The sequence below is a fragment of the Egretta garzetta genome, unplaced genomic scaffold (assembly GCF_000687185.1).
Source record: "Egretta garzetta isolate BGI_Z169 unplaced genomic scaffold, ASM68718v1 scaffold629, whole genome shotgun sequence".
Taxonomy (NCBI): Eukaryota; Metazoa; Chordata; class Aves; order Pelecaniformes; family Ardeidae; genus Egretta; species Egretta garzetta.
Window position 1 is genome coordinate 125,983 of NW_009260785.1, and position 18,025 is coordinate 144,007.

General features: G+C 38.5%; 1 protein-coding gene across 1 annotated transcript in view; it reads right to left on the reverse strand.

The window, feature by feature from the left end:
• Window positions 1–993: 993 nt before the first annotated feature.
• Window positions 994–18,025, reverse strand: part of CRPPA (CDP-L-ribitol pyrophosphorylase A) — a 116,065-nt gene continuing 99,033 nt past the window's right edge. The window contains exon 10 of the mRNA XM_035901770.1: window positions 994–1,119. Within this exon, the coding sequence (XP_035757663.1) occupies window positions 994–1,119 (126 nt within the window). The remainder of the gene's footprint in view (window positions 1,120–18,025) is intronic.

The window sequence follows — 18,025 nt, forward strand, 5'->3', positions numbered from 1 at the left end:
AATATTTTAAATTACTCTTGATAAAACATGTAAAATGCATACCTTTGTTTCTACTGTAAACAATTTCTACTGGATCTTCAAATGCTAGATCATCAAAAGGAGACATCAGCGTGAATGATATGTTCACCCAAAGCACATTTTGTTCACCACTTCTACTAGTTGTCTACTTTGTTCTCTCTCCTTTGCAAATTCTGCTTTGCAACTGTAGCCTGAGACATCATATGAAAAGTAAAGAATGAAAAACAGAAGGTAGAACAGTACCATACAATTTAAAGGGGTGAACTGTGAACTGTGTAATCCAATTGCATAAATAAAAGCTGGAATCAGATTCCAAAGGCAATACAAAAAAAAAAAGTGAGAAATCTGGTTTGTATACCCATCAGAGGTACTCTTCCATATTTTATTTAATGTGAAAGGCATTGAAAGTAACAGTGAACTACAGCCTCCTGGGGTACATGTATAAACAGTGACTGAATGACAGCAGAATTTACTGATAAGGATAATATATCCATCCACGCATATATCCTTTGCAAAAAAACCCCAGGTTAATAGATGAGTTATAGCAAGAATAATGAGAACTTTTGAATACAAGACTGACATTACTTCATAAGGTTCCCTTTGATAATATTTATTCCATGTCCAAGATCAGAATTGTTTGTGACAGTATTTGGGGAGAAGGTAAACAACTGGACAGTTACAGAGAAAGGATTAACACTGACTTGATATAACCTCACAGGTAATCCCTAACAAACCCTATGTAATAATTTGATCTGACATATACGGAAAAATGCTTTAAAATAAAGGCTTTTAAAATATCCTTCTGTATAACGTAAGGAGTTCTCAGTGTCTACTGTGGTGAAAGAGATATGTGGCTACAAAAGCTTTATTTGAAATCAGACAACCAGATTGACACAATCCACAAGAAAGTCAGAATTACAAAACCAGGCAACGGGAGAACAGCTCTTAACATAGTTACTAAAATTCACTCCTGCATCAGATGACAGGATCCAAAACCACATCAGATTTAGATGCCGATTCACAGAAGGACTTTATGACTTTCAGTAGATCTTGGACAGGAAAAGGGTGCTCAGAAATATAGCTTTCAAAATGCAAGGACACCTGCAAGTGAGGTAGTTCCCATGGTTTTGACACTATGCTCCTGAGGTACTCTGGTTTAGAAGCACCAAACTGCTAAAAAGCAGAATCGCTAAACCTAAAATCTGCTAAATCTCTATATACTTTCTCTAAGTTGTTTGACTTACTCTACTCAAACATTACATGCAAACAAATGGGTAACTAAATCAGGAAGCCTGTTTTCCCTAGACCCCCTTTACGAGTTTAAATGAACTCCTCCTTCCCTATAAAGTGATTCAGATCAGGAGCCTATGCCTACAACTTCTTTAGGTATTGTAGCTGGATGTCCTAATCAACTGATTGTAATATGGAAAGGAATGTTTTGTTTTCTTTTTTTTTTTTTCACATTCCATACAGAACTTTGCATTTGTTACAAAATCTCATCTGGCTGAGAAAAAGTCTTGTGTGGGAAAGGGCCAATTTAAAAAAATATATTCTAAAGGCAAACATAACCTGATATATACATATATATAAGCAGCAAAACACTAAACCAAGTCCCACAGAATGTTACTTTTCATAAAAATTGCACTTTGTCTGTGGTAAAAAAAGATAACTTATGAAACTTAGTAGAACAGTCACTGAAAATAAAAACAACATATTGCAAAAAGTGTTGTTCCATTAGAAAATTATATGTAATTATGTGCCTGCATTAGTCATCTCCCATGCACAGAAAATTACAATAAACATGACAGATTTAAATTTCTGTAAGTAATACCTTAGAAGAGGGTTTTTTTAAATTTTACTTCTGAGCAGTTCTAATAGCTCCCCACTAAAATAGGTCTGTATTCTCTGCTCACCTTTGTCTTGCAGGGTTGGTTTTTCAATTTCCTATTGGCTTAGTGTCTGGGTAGAAGTGCTACAGATTAAGTAACAGTTATTTTCTTAAGGAGTTATGATGAAATATTTGTCTCAATTTAGTTTTTTTGTTTAGAAGCTTTGTATACTATGCAAACGTAAGGAAATTCGAATGCCAGGCAACCTGGTTCCAAAGACATTTCAGTGTAGCAAAGAAGTTCTGCAACACAAAGCGAAAAACTCAAACGCACAGTGGTTTAGTATATCAAAACCTGAGAATACTTAGAGGAAATTTTATAATTTTACCATTATATTAGATTGTGTTACTTATACAACTTCCATAGATTATCAACAGCAGAAAAAATTTTAATTGAAAACACAGAACTGGGTATTTACATCCAGTAATAGTTAAGCAGAATTTGAAATACCCAAATAACAGGATGGAGATAAACCAAATTAAGAATCTTGAAACTGGAAAAAGTTTCCATTCTTCCTTGTGGTCAGTAACAGGGGTGGCACTGCACATTAGAAGTCTCATTTGCAGCATGTACTACATCAATTCCTCAAGATAAACCAATTAACCTGAACATTTAAGAGTCCTAACAACTCACTGAGCATAACTGAGATGAAAAGAGAAGTTCCATAAACTTCAGCGATAGCCAACATAATATTAATCCCATTTGCATTTGTTAAATGCCCAGATTTAATAAGTGGAGGACAGAGCATCTCAGAAAAATGAAACATGCCTGCCAGATACTGTTGCTTAATTCATTGGAAGGTATACAGCAAAGCAACGGATGAATGACACATAATGTATGTGGTTCACAGATACTGCCAGTTCACTTAAAAGTTCATTTTAACAAATGAACAAAAGAGCTCTAAAAATGTCAGCTGCATTATCTGTAACTGCATGCGTTTCTTGAGTCTATTCCCAAGCCATACCTATCACACCCACTCACTCAGGCAAAGACGATTGTCAACGAAGAAATATTTTCTAGTTCAATCTACTCAAGCCCTGCTACAAATCTATATTCAACAGAGCACTTCCAGTTTCCCTAAAGTCAGGTTTTCAAATTGCATACATACATGCTGGAGGAAAGGAACTCCACTCTTCCGGAGCCATACCTTGGTTCCCCACACTTCAAAGTTTGAATCATTTCTCAGTGAAGGTTTTTCAGTAGCACCACCTTCCTGTACTCCACTCTTAAATCGCTCTGTTTTTAAAAGTGCTTTTTGTTTGACCACTCATACCAGGCCGCTGCTGTTATTTTTTTTTTTCCTGGAAGGAGTATTTTCCCCAAAGCTCTAGAAAAAACTGTTAAGCAAGCGCGCGCTACAAAGCCTACAATTACCTACAGTATAGTATTGCTGAAGAAATACCTCTTGCTTAAAGTTGTATATGTGTATACATATGATTCCACTCACCCTCAGATTACTGAGCCTATTGAACAATATCGGTATATAAAATATACTGTACAAATATTTAAGACAAAACATGCCTGCATACTGACTATAATACGGAGTAAAGCCCAAGTATCAAATTCTTGATTTCTTGGATAGAAAAGCACATCTGCTGTTAATAAACATATTGATCATAGTTTTGTAAATGCACACATTTATAAAAAGGCATGCTTTAAGCAAATTGCTTGAACTAATAAACTTTCATTGAAAAAACCTGTTGAATGGAAGACTAAAATCTGTATAGAATTCTCCTCTTTGTTTTGTAGCATCTCTGCTTTTGAGCAATTCAAACATGAGAGTATATTTTACCACAGTAAAAAATTAATTTTTAGACACAAGTAACTATGTGAGGAAGCCCATCACCCATCAGAGAACAGAGTTTCTCACCATGTTTCTTGGTAATAATTATGGAAAGAACCCAGCTATTGATTTTTCTGTGGATTCATCTGCTGTTTCAAATTGTAAAGCTGCATGCTCCAATGCATTCAGATGGTGGGACAAGGACAGACATGTCTCTCTCTTCCCACACCCAAGAGTTTCTTGTGGGTTTTCACACTCTAATTTTGATTGTGGAATTTATTTATAAAACACCTTTTAAAAATAACTCTCTATCCTCCTCACTACTCTGTTCCTAGGATTTTTTTAGAACACAGTGGGACTTGGTTGTGCTGCCATTCAGAAGGACCTGGACAAGGTGGAGAATTGGCCCAAGAGGAATCTTACGAAGTTCTCAAGAGGGGGAAATGCAAGGTCCTGCACTGGGGAGGAACAACCCCATGCAGCAGTCCAGGCTGGGGACTGACTGGCTGGAAAGCAGCTTTGCAGAGAAGGACTCTGGGGTCCTTGTGGACACCAACTTGAAGAGGAGCCAGCAAGGTGCCCTCATAGCAAAGAAGGACAAACAGCCCCCCTTGGCTGAATTAGGCAGAGCATCGCCAGCACATTGAAGGAGGTGATCCTTCCCTGCTACTCAGCACTGGAGAGTCCACATCTGGAGTGCTGTGTCCAGTCTGGGCTCCCCAGTACAACAAAGATATGGACTTACTGGAATGAGTATACAGGGATACAAAGATGATTCAGGAAATGGAGCATCTTTCATATGAGGAGAGGCTGAGAGAGCTAGGACTCTTCAGCCTGAAGAAAAGAAAGCTCAGGGGCTGGGGTGGGGGTGTGTGTCTTAGCATAGAAATAACTGATGGATGAGAATGAAGAAGTAGTCAGACTCCTCTCAGCAGTGAGCACTGAAAGGACAAGAGGCAATGAGTACAAACTTATATTTCCTGTTTTTACATGAAACTCAACGTGAACGCAAGAAAACATTATTTTTTTTTCTGTGAAAGTGGTCAAACACTGGAACAGTCTGGCCAGGGAGTCTGTGAAGTCTCCATCCTTGATGATATTCAAAGCTTGACTGGACAGGGTCCTCTACAATCCCACTGTAGCTGATTCCACTTGTGCAGGGCTGTTAGACTAAAAGATCTCAAGAGGTCCCTTCCAACCAAACAATTCTGTGTTTCTGTGACTTGGAACTAGAGGAGAATCATTCCTGTCAGTGCCGTAACAGGCATCAGCCTGTGGGTATAACTGTCAACATTTACCAGAACATGAAGCAGAACTGGGGGCAAAAAGCCAGTACAAAAGCACAGTGTACCTTATTATCATACCTTCTAAGCAGCATCACTCTCAGCTGCAAAATACGTCTCAGTCCACTAGTGAAATCCCTGCATGTACCCTCACTGTTCTCTCAACAGACTTCTTGTAATTACCTACCTCTCTTTTAATCTTTAGAACACTATTTGCATACAGGTGTTAACCCTGACATTTCATATCAAACACAGTGCTGCTTCTTTAAGTTGGAATGTGTGTGTGTGTTTCAAAAAATGCAGTATTTGCAGTGCAAGTAAGAGTATTGGTGGAGATACCGTATGTTGCTGAACAATCGGTCTTCAGTAATTTCATCCTGTATTACCACACAAAGATGTTAAAGTTTTAGCTTTCCTGAAATAGTGGGGCACAGTAATATTTTTGTATGGTATATGCACATTGCAGCTAACTAACTCAACATTCCAAAAGTCAACCTTGGTCTGGCTAGATTTAAAACCGGTATTATAACACTGTAACAGTTTTCAGTTGATCATATACTGCTGCAAGAATGGAATCAAGCCCAAAGCCCCAAGTTTAGTGCTACAAGCACATCAAGTCTGACGTGTTTTAAAGCTCTGAGCAGCACTCTCAAAAGAACAGCATATGCAACGTTCAACCTGAACGGTAAAGTTAATGTAGCTACTGACATACTTCTGTTAAGAGCCTCACCCATGGAGTAGAGTCCTCACCATCATGAGGTTTCAGCAAAACCTTCGACAGGATAGACAGAAACAAAGTTTAAAGAGCATTTATGGAGAAGTTGTTTAACAAACGTCTGACAGAACACATTATTCACAGATTAGGCTTATACCTGTTCACCAAACCAGAAAGTCACAATCACTTGTCTTGTATACACTGTGAGATAGGTATTTAAACTTAAAAGCACATGATGAAGTCTGAGCATTAGAACTGACAAACAGACTGTGTAAAACTGTACAAAATTGCTATGTTAATACCAGTTGGCTTTGCCTTTCAAGGCATACTATGATACAACGCTTTTTTGCTAAGTGCATTCCTATTACTTCCAATTTTAAAACATTATCTATTTAATAAGCAAAATACTACTTAGCAATAACAATGCTTATTGTTTCCACATGCTTTTCATCTTCAGTCTATCAAAATAAATTGCCATGAAAAAAGCAGATGACAAAGTCTGTTCCTACCAAGATCCTTATGTACTTAACATTTTTTAATGGCGAATTGAACTTTGTGAAGCATTTCCCGTCACAGTTTGCTCTGCACTCAACTTTAGGCACACGGTTCCTTTACTACCTGTAGCGTTGTCCTCCTTGTAACTACATCAGCAAGCACAACCCCAGATATCTGCTAGGCCCCTTGAGTCTGGGTAGGCTGCTTGTCTCACTATAAAAGTATGTGAACAGTGCTGAAATGGAGCCACCAGCTCCACTTTGGATCATGCTGCTCTTGGGTATGCTGCAGAATGGCTCCAATTCCCAAATGTAGCCAGTGGAGAATGCTTACTGCACTTCGGGATACGTCAGGAAGTATTCCTACTGATCGATATTTGACCAACACTACCTGTTGGGACCAGCCTGCTTGGGATACTTTCTTTTGATGAGGGACATGAACAAAATAACATCTGGAGGTCTTTTACAGCCCACAGCCTCCACCCCCCTTTTTTTTACTATTAAAAAAAAAAGATTGTCTGACTTGATGAGTCACTGTTGTAATTTTTCTAGTAACTGGCAACTTTCTGTTGCCAATTATTTGAATATCAAAATAATATAGTCACCTGAAGCAATAAAAATAAGAGTTGGCAGTCATTACTTACATTATAAAAATCTTGATCCAAATAGTTCATCCAATTAGCTAAAAGGTACACTATGCAAAGTGTTTAATGCTGTTTTCCTTTAGATTATACTTGTGTTCAGGCCAAATAACAAGTAGTGAGAGTGACAGGGATCCATTTTGCAGATCCTGCCATCTGGCACAGGATCCCTTGGAAGAGTTGGAGAACAACTGCTTAAGCGCCAGATGCTATCGAGGGAGTCAGGCTACTTCTGTGAGGGGCATGGAGGGCGAACGGACGGCCAGACGGGGGGCTCATTGCACTGGAAGACATCTCCTCCCAAGTGCAGCCTCTAGACTAGCAGCATCCAGGCTTTTTAGGTTTCACTTGACCAAACCAGCCATTCCAGACCTCCTCTGCTCTGTACCAGTAGCCAGGGGCATAACAGCTGAGCGGAAACTTCTGGGCAGGGGTATGAAAGTAGGGAAATTAAGACAATTTGGAGTAAACAATAAAGGTAACAGGTAATTCCATTGCTGAATGGAGTAAGGGAAAGGGACTACTTGCTTACAAAAGAGCTGCTGCTGCAGGTGAAAGTAAAGAAAAGATAATTTCATGTACTGAAAAGAAGAAAGGAGAGAGGAAGGTTGCCTGGCGAGGAAGAAAGGTGGGCAGCTGTTGTAGGGAGAGAGTTGCCTGCTGCTTTCCAGTGCAGGAGGGACAGAAAGCTGAAGCTCAGGCATAGGAAGGCTTGGGTTAATATTTTAACCCAAGGAACCCAGGAAAATAATAGCTCCTGGGGTTTCTTAAATTCAGACTTCTTCACCAAGTAGGGCAGATTAATAATGACGCAGTTGCCGCTGAGGACCTTGCAATTACACAATACACGTTTTGGGGATTTTACTTCAGATTAGTGCAAACCTGAGCCCCAGATCGAGTGTTCCCACTTCAGCAGTTAAAAGGAAAGCTATCCCATAAATCTTTGGTTTCCAAAGAGCAGATATTTCAGTGGGGTACTCTGGGAAGCACTTCATCATCCTTTTGTCTGTTGCACTTGATAATGCCAGGTGGCAGGGGCAGTGACACACATCTCTCTTACAAGCCTCATACAGGGACTCAAGCCTTATTTCTGTTTCTCTTCCTGTTTCTGCTCTGTCTTTCTCTCCTTGCTCACACAAAGTGCCACCATAAAGCCATGAGGAGTATCCTATCCATTCTGACCTTGCACCATTACCTTGTCAGCAACCAATCTAGAAGGAAATGTGGCCCTACTCCTCAACCCATAGTAGTTATTCCATGACGATACCCCAGATGAACTGACTTCAGACCTTGTGCAGGCACTTCAGTCTGAGGAGGGAACGTTGTCTAGGAGTTTCCAGTACCACTGCTGCTTTGCATCTGGTCTGATACCCCCCAAGGAGGTACCAGACCCTCTGGGTGGGACTACATCATCCTGGGACATGGGATGAATCATAGAGCAAGTGCAGAATTTTGGATGCAGAGACACAGTCAAAGCCGCCTGCCATGAGCTGGCATCATGATTTCACCATACTCACAATAAATTTCTGGTGCCTGTAATAGTGTTTGGTTACAGTGGGCTAGCCCAGTGTGGGCAAAGTCACAAGATCTCTGAGGGCATTTTGCAAACCATAGTTTTTACATGAAGCAATATGATATGATCAAGTCTTGAAACTGGAGACTTTCACCTTACACAAGATATCTCCAGGGAAATTTCTACTTGAGGGATAGTGATCACTGCCATTGAAGTCAATGGGAAAGAATATGAGGCTTTATTAGTCTGTGATGGTACAACCAGAACATCTTGGCAGTATATTCCATATACAGCAATACAATATATTATGATTCCACAGAGGTTCCCTTTGTCATACTAATGTTAAAATTTAACAAAAGCAAAAAGAGAGGCAATAACATTTGTTGACTATGCTAATGTACTACAATGCTAATACCAGTTGATTATTTTGGAATGACCCACATGGGGCTCCACCCTCTATTCTGCTCAAGTGTGGAGTGGCCTGAAAACATTTGTATTTTGCCAGCCTAAAGCAGCAATGAATAACTAAAAAGATTGTCCAGGCCCTGTTCTGGTGTACCACAGTATAAAACTCGAATTTTGAGTAAAGACGTCCAGGAAACATCACCTACGATTCTCTAAGGAAGAAGCTTCTCATTCTTGCAAGTTTTGGAAAACTTGCATATTTATTTTAATGGACTCGAGCATTATAATTTTACTTTGCAATTTCAAAGCAGTAAATAGCCCTACCACTGCTTTATTTCACAGTTATAATCTTGCATTAAAATGCTGTTAACGCTAATAGTGACGTCTCTATTTTCTTCCAAATTAAGAATTTTTCTTCGCTAATCTCAATTTTTACAGTATTATCAACCAGTGTGCAAGCACAACAAGTTTTCACTTTTGAATAGGATATACCAATGTCATTGCAGAACTTGGTTAATTGACACTGAAATTATTTTTCCCTCAGCATCTCAGAAAATAATTCTGCCTCCACTGAACATCATCATCAGTCATTAAGAAATGCTTTTTAACACGCATATGCAGTGAAATATGATGAGTAGCCTGGGACAATCATTTTCGTAACTGAGCAGCTGTTAGGAATTCCATTTTCTTAAAGAGAAGCATAAAAGCGGAGGAAATCTCCACAGTCCTCTAGTCCAAACTCTTGCTCCTAAGCTATCCACAAACAAGATTGCTGAAAAATGGAAGTCTCATTACTCTGGCAACATGGACCATAACACTTACTAAACCCTGCTTCTCACAACCAGACACGCAGACAAAGCCTCCATTCTCCTAGAAGAACTCCTAGGTTCCAGGCTCCTACGCAGCCTACTTTAAATTCAGCTTTCTTGAATATAATTAACCAAAACCCACATCGTTTATATACACTCATACATGCTAGAAATAAGGTACCAAAGTTAGTTCTGAAATACTGCAGAATTAATTGCATGCCACAAAGAGAACATATTTTAAAATAACAGTGTTTTTTTTAAAGCCTTTGATTGTGGAATATCAAAAGGATGGAATAAATTAAAATAACACAAGGTTAAAAAAAAAAATATTCAGCCTAAAAGCTCAGAACGAGGGAGAACCTTTCCTCTATTTCAAGCTTAAGATGAAGAATTCCTCACCACTTTTTCTTTCTTTCAAATCTGATCCTGTATGCACACTCCTCCCAGATCTTCTTACAAAAGATGACAGAGACTGAGATCTGTATCTCCAGATCTGGCCAGGCACAGCATTCCCTAGAATGTATTCCCCCACACAGAGCTCAGCATCAGTGGTCCTGTCATCAATCGCAGATGCAGAGAAAGGAATATAAATATGCTTATTTCTAAACCCGATAGCTTGTTGATACTTGAAAAGACATAAATCACTCTACGAGTATTTCATAAATAACGTTCACTTACAATGAAAGCATTAATAATTCCAATAGTGTATATAAAGAGCTATGCAGAAGGCTATTTGCCTATCCTAGTGTGTGGGAATGAAAAACTAACAGAATGAACAGTTCAAAAATCTCAGAGACACACAATAAACTTAAAAACTGTAAAACACTGTTGGAGAAAAAAATGCGGAATCACACTAAGATCTTGTGAACTAAAGCTGTGAATCCATACACATTCCACTCCTCCGCGGATACTTGCCCCAGGCTACCATATTTCTGAAAGAGAGTGTCTGTGTAGAGATTTACAAATTAACTTCACTTGATTTTCAAAAACTGCTATTCGGCATTGCATCGTGTTTTCAATGAGGGCAGTCAAAGAAGCTAAAATGCTTCAGCTGAAGCCACTAAGTATTTGCTAACTTGATACTGATGTTGATTCCAGGGTGGAGAAAAGCCCAGAAACTAAGGATCATGGTAGGCCAATTTCACAAGAATTTTGAAGAGAACACTACTTTCTTTCTGACTTTTAAAACCCCTTTCTGCTACTTGAATTTTTACTAGAGCTCTTTCTTCCTCTTTGTTTATACCATAACCATTGCATCCTAGTTTCTTCTCTACAGAAAGGTGCTGATAATCTCTAGCAAGTGGGAAAGATGGAATAACTAGAACATAATCTGCATTGCTGGTCCTTTTGTTTCTTTCTGTCTGACAGTTTGAGTAAAAAAGAACAGTTTTGCAGTTGCTCCCACTTTACCCGTCAATATGTTGTGATGAACAGATACTGTTAACAATAATAAAATATTTTATCCATATAGAAAATAAATACAGTTTAGAAAGCGAGGCATTCAATCCATTTAAAAAATAAAAGGAACACACCATGGTTCTTCGATATAGTGTGCACTTGTAACTCCTGGTAGGCCTTGAGTGTTCCTGCACGCATGAGCATGCGTAGGAATGTCTTGTTTCAAAATAAACATTAGAAACTTGGGTAATAAATATATAATTATCATCTGGATAAAATCAGATGCCTAAAATCCTATTGCTTCTCAGTATAATTATAGTAATAAAAGTATTGCTGACTGATGAAGAAATGTACTATTTATGCTGTAGGGATTGCAAATCAACACTTTTTTTATACTCAGCCAGTTAAAAAATCCAGTCTGCATTATAAAACTTCATTGGTATATAAAATAATTCACCTCTGGACGGTAGTGATTAATCCTTCTGGCTTTCTCCTCCTGTATTATCTCTTTCCGATGATTTATATTATCGTCATGATAATAAATTCATCAATTCAAGATAATACTTGGTCTTTACTGGATAAAACATGTTTGTATAAAATGCACATTCATTGTCCTAAATCACATCTTTAAGATACCTTTCATATGTAGAAAAACATTGTCTCAGTAGATTAGAGCAAATATTTCCAAACATGTCTACAAAGCACAACCCTCAGAAACCTCCTATCTTACTTTAAAATCATATCTTTAATCTTATTTTGCTCATTATATCCCTGGAGTGAATATTAAAAAGAAGGCCTATTTTACAGTTGCCAAGTGGGGGTACATCATCTGAACTGCAAATTTAAATTTAAATGCTTTAGATCTTCTGGAAAGATTAAAAACATGAGTACTGTTTTAATCTATATTTATGAAGTACTTATTGATAGAGTCTCCAAATTCTGTCAGGAGGGGTAGAAGACCATCTCTCGTCCAGAGATGATGGGGATATGGCATCATCTTTCCTGTTCTCAGTGGAACAATTGTAGGCAGTGGTCTACATCTAATTGAGCCAGCTGATAATTAATTTTACATTAGCTTACTGTTTGAGAAAATAGAGAGGAAATACACTGTTCACTATATCCATTTTCTATTTTAAAATAAAAAGATTCACTCAAACGTCAGAACTCAAATAATTAAGGTTTCTCTGTGCAGCCTATTTCAGGATACTTTTGCAGAAGGCCTTTTAATACCGCATGATTACTCACTTTTTCGCCCCACAAGACCCACTGGGAACAGCACTGACAAGTGCTGCAGACTACTAAGGACTGGTAAAATGATCGTGGACCCCATGACCTACTCCACCTGTGCCATAAAAAGCTAAGGTCATTGCCACTGCCTTGCTCCCAACCTTTTTTCTTTCAGTCTCCTGAAATGTACACTTGTGTCTTGCCTTTTTTCTCCCCCTCCAATTAAAGCGTCTCTTCCTGACACCAGGTGCCCAAGCTGAGGGGGACTGTGGGCACACAAAAATCATTCTACCCCATCTCAACTACTACACATTGTACAACAGCACCAAATGGGAGCAATGAGCTGCAACATGTTCCCTGGGGGAAAAAATGGGGAAAAAACCAAAACAAAGCCTGTGTGGGGTCTGTTCAAAGGTTCTGGGGAAGCGACAGCCATAGGGAAAGCTGGAACCCAGGAACAATAAACCATGATGAGCGCAGGTGAATGTCTGCAAAGTTCAGGGCTGTAGCTTTCACTAGCATTGATGGTGTTGTACAAGAAGAGAATGTTTATATAGCTGCACCACTTGGCTTCATCTGAATTAATGCTTACAGAAAAAAAGGAAAAGATATTCCTGATATCATGTTGATCCTCCCTACCAGGATGCAGCTTATCTTCCTCATTAAAGAAAAGCAGGAAAGAAGCATTTAAAATAAAATTACTGTATCTTCCAACCCCAGCCCAGCTCCTGGCTCAGACTGGAAGGAGTCTCCCTCAGCACAGACTCTATCGAGGTTCTCTGTGAGAGGTAAGAAGCTGGAAAGCTAGGACACTTCATAGTGGCTGCATAGGAGGTGGTGATAATCTGATACATAAGAAAGTATGCCTAATGAACATAAAAACAGGATTTTGCTCACTTTTCGCAAAACACAATGTTAGGACAGGCTACAAGTATTTGCTAAGTGAACAAACCACACAGCTCAAACCATGCTGCATACAGTAAATCTGCTTTCATCTGCTAAGAGAACTATACAAATAAGAACATTCCTTTCTTAATTAGAGAACCATCTTTATGCATAGCCAAGAGAGTTTTTCCTAATCTTACCCAACAAAAGCATCCTATGTTTAAGTGAGAAAGTTTTGGTCAGTTTTACATTCATCTTGTACTTAGCTTAGTTAGCAAATAAAGTCAAATCCTAGAGATAACGTAAATTTAGACTAAACACAATGTGTAAGGATATCAACTTGCTTACAGGGTTCACTAAAGCTTGTAGAAATAATAATCATGCTGCTACCAAGGATATACTCATAGTAATAAAAAGAGCCCATTGGACCAATACCACAGGAGTTTACTAGCCAAGACTAATTAACATCAAAGTACCCAATGATAAAGCTCATGCTATAAATTAGCACTAAGCAATTCTGCCCAATGTTCCCATCCCAAGTGAATCTGATCTTTCACGTCCCTAATTATCCTGGCAAGGACTATCTTAAACACAGTTCTACTGCTTCTAGAAAACACTTCTTACTTGCAGCTCTTGCATATTTACATCATGTGGGTAATGACCCTCCACCCCCAGTCTAAGAAACATTCATACAAGCATTCTGGATAATTCCTTGCATATTTTCCAGTATCTATATCAAAAGGGACTATTGATAGAGAATCTATGAAAAAACACTTTTAGTAGCACTTGTGAAACCATACTTTTTTTTAGTAAAAGTTCTATTTTAAAATAAATTTCCTGTGCCATTTTTTCCCTGAAAAAAAAGCTCTTAGGTCTGCCCTGTTGCAGCACTTTAGTCTGTGATAGACTTTGATCAGAGGCAAGGGGGAACATCATTTTCAAAAGGCAATGTGAAGAAAGATCTTGGCTTATGAAATAAGATGTAACTGAACTTTAGTGTGATTTGGGCTGACAACTGGAGAGGAAAAAAGGCTGCTTTTTAATAACAACCCTAAACATTTCTGTATGTCCATGTGTTTGAAAAGACACTGCTCATGTCCCACTTAACCAAGAATATGTAGGCGGTAATTAGGCACTGAGCCTCCAAGCAGTTTCTCTTAATGCTATAATATTAATTAGTACAAAATATGTCCTTACTGAATAGAAGGGGAGAACGGCCTAATTCATACCAGAAAGAGGTAAAATACCCAGAATTAATTACATAACATTTTTTGCCAAGCAGTGAAAAGCTGAAATACACGGGTATACAAAAGAAATACATGTTTCAGATGAGCTATACCATCACGGATGCAAGATGGGTAAAGGTACTAAAACCAACAACAGAAGGAAGGCAAAGACAATGATGTTCACTTAAAGGAATAATCTTGCATGTAAAGCGGAGGAAACTGGATGATCATGTTTTCTGTCTCTAACTTCCTATGTATGAAGAAGAAGAAACATTATTAGCCACTGATTTTGTTCAGCACTGAACATTCAAATCCATCTCTTTTAGAAATAGTCCAGTTTCAAGCTCTTACAAAGTTGCAAGGAGCTGTTGGCACATGAAGTCATACCTGCCCTTCCACTAGACGTACCAGCCCTGTTAACACTGAAAGCATCACTACAGCCAACAGAACTACCAACTTGCACACCTTTGCTACTGCTGCGTCTGACACACAACCTGACTATGAAAGCTCTATTAGAATAACTAGAAACTTTCAGCAGCTACTGTCTTACACCACTGAATTTCATCCCCGATCTCATTCTTGGGATGAACTATTTCAGCAAAGAGATTATATTGTTTAGGAAAATTAATTTATTCAAGTGATAGAAAGCCATGTTTGGTTTTTTTTTTTGTTTTTTTTGTTTTTTCTACTTTCACTGAAACTTCAACTTTGCTTACTAAAAGTAAAGGAGCTTCTAAACTGCACATCTATCACAGTACCAGAGCAATCATAAACTGATCGACTTTTATGCATGCAGAAGATGGCATGGTTTCTGTCAGACCAAACCTGTCTGGCCAGAGACGAAGCGTGGAATCTCAGAAGCAACCCACAGCCTTATGCAGGTCGCCCACGATGACCAACCTAAACCCAGCTCTGTTTAGAGTTACATTTACTTCACTCTCTCCTGTGGGATCAAACACCTGTATACAAATTAACTAAATTATACGTATAGCATTAATAATCTGCTTTACCTACCTTTGTGTTCCTGAAAATGTGCATGTGATAAAGCATCAGCTGGTACACTAAGCTCCTCCTAAAGATGGATTTGCAGGACAGCATAACAAAATGAGCAAGCAGTTTGGGAGAAAACAAGTCCCAAAATTCTTTCCTGTCCTAAAATACCTCCCCCCTCTTAGACTGCCATTCCCTAATGGGATTCTAATAATACGAAGAATTTTTTCTTTCCTGATGGATAACAAAACATTTAAGTAATGTTTTCAGCATAAAACATTTTATCTAGAACATCCATAGTATGCTTTGTTTACATAATCTGAAAACACTCTGAATTCAAACTTTTCACTGCAAACCATTTCCATTCAAATTTTCAGGTAACTAGATCCTTCATACCAATCACTGTTGAACAGGTTCTGAAAAAACAAACTCAACAAGCTTTATTTGCAGTAGCATGCACTTATTTGAACCTCAATATTTCAACCTCTTTGCAGAAATGTAATTATTTTAGGCTGTAACCATTTCAGTGTGTTAATTATTTGTCAGGAAACAAAATAACAGTTACATTCTGGTCTAACGCAAGTATCTGGAGCATTTTATGGACGGTTTTAAAAATCCAAGAAATAAATCCAAACACTGAAACATCAATACATTTGCTTCAGTTTTGCTTCTGCCCAAACCCAAAGTACCAAGGGCAGACTCCTCCTGAGCTACTGCCACTACTTTTAGAAACAGAATTCAGGACGTTTCATCTCTAGTCTGGGTAACTGCATCATGTTTTGCCCAGTTGTCCTGTACCTTACATAACAAGGACTTAAACCTCCAAAAGCTATGTTACTATGTAGCATATACATCTGTTAGAGAAGGAGGGAAAATGTTTTAATTAAAATTTCTTATCTACAGAATGAGGAAAAGGTGCATAGGACCAGGAGCCGGCACAAGAAATGGAGCTTCACCCAGACAGGGTGGTCCTTGAAAGTAGTAATTGATCTTTTACAGAAGGAACTAACACCCCCTCTTCCTCCAACAGCAGATTCAAAAGAGGGAGGTTACTCTCGACCTCAGAGGAAAAGGCATATGTGTCCCTTCTGACAACACCAACAATTTTGGTTCATAAACTCCATGAGTTCATAATGATAGTTATGCCCTAACTCCACAGACGAATCTTTGTACCTTGAACACTGCAAGCACAGAGCACACTTTGAGGACGAAAATCAAAAGCTGAACTATGGAACTGGTATCTGATCTGGTCAAAGGAAAGCTCTGAAGCCATTTTACCTCATTTTGGATAATGAAAGATCTCACAGGACAGGGAGAAGCTTCTAAAATCGCACAGCTTAAGGAGCGAGTGGACATAAAAGTTTGCGTGTAGTCAGGCTTACAAAGCGTACTTCACTTTATCGCTGTCATTTAAGTAGAGATCATACATTATCTCTGTTTCTCAGATGTTTTGCTAAAAATTTTGCCTACAAAATTCAACACCTGATCTGATAAATTTAAGCACAGAACACTGGAATTAAATACTCAACTGAGAGATACTTGAGCACATATCTGCATAAGAATGAAAAAACCGAGTCAGGGAAAAAGTTGAAGGCAGAGGCTCTGCCAAAAATGAGCATTCACGCTGCTGCCAGTACCACACAGGTTGAATCAAACTCAGATGTAAACAATCCCATTTTTTAAAAGATTCTGCTTGGTGGAAACTTCAGAGATCAAAACAGTTATAAATCAAGCAGATTTATTTAAGCACATTGTGAAGTAATGGGCTCTGCCTCTCAGCAGAAAGTATGACTGACTTCTCTGAGCTGGTGGGAAATTATGCTGTAAGGCTTGGAATATAGTTAAAAATATTATTTAGGAGGATGAATAAAAATTGGCTTAGGAAAACAACAGCTCAAAGAATGTTTTAAAATCAAGCATAATTAGTTTAGACTGTGAATGCTGGAAGTTCTATAATGGTGACATTTTCCACCTTTTTTTTTTTAATCCAAGCACATGACACGAAAGTAACTTTCAGAAATTACTTCACAACAAAATTCCAGTGAAGGTCACTACCCATGGAGGTTACCTATGATCTATATGTCTTTCTGTGAACGACAACATTTTTTTTTTTATAAAATATAAAAATACCTCATTCTACCTCTGTTAATCCTAAACTCATGCATTTCCATGTCTCAAGAGAATATTCACAGTAGAGTTTAATCTAACTTCAAACGCTGTGCATCTCACATTGTCTTGAGATATGAACATACCTTCATACACAGATGTTCCAAAACCTATTTAGACGAAAGCCAGCAGAAATGTTTAGAGACTTAACATTAGCGAGATGAAGTTGCCACAAGATTTGCTCCCGTTATCTTTAAATGTTAAAAAGTAAGTAGCTCTCAGCAACCAGAAGCAAGCAGCAGAATACACTCAGATTGTTCTGGCCTTATCCTTGGCGAAGAGAAACAATGTGAATTCATCAGTGGTGAGCAAATTTCCTTGCTTGTCTCTTGCTTGGTGGTTGGCTGGATTAGATGCTGCTTGCAGCAAGCTCTGTGAGCTGCTTGGTGCAAATATGGGTAAGCAATGCTGAAGGAGCAAGGGCATATTTGCACCTTTGCACACAGGAACTGAACAGATAACATGAGGCAAACAGCTAGATGAGAAACCATGGCTGACAAGGGCACGAGAACATGCTAGGAGCTGCTCATAGACATCAGGGGAGCTTGCATGAGAACGTTCCTTTGCCATCTCTCTATAAAGA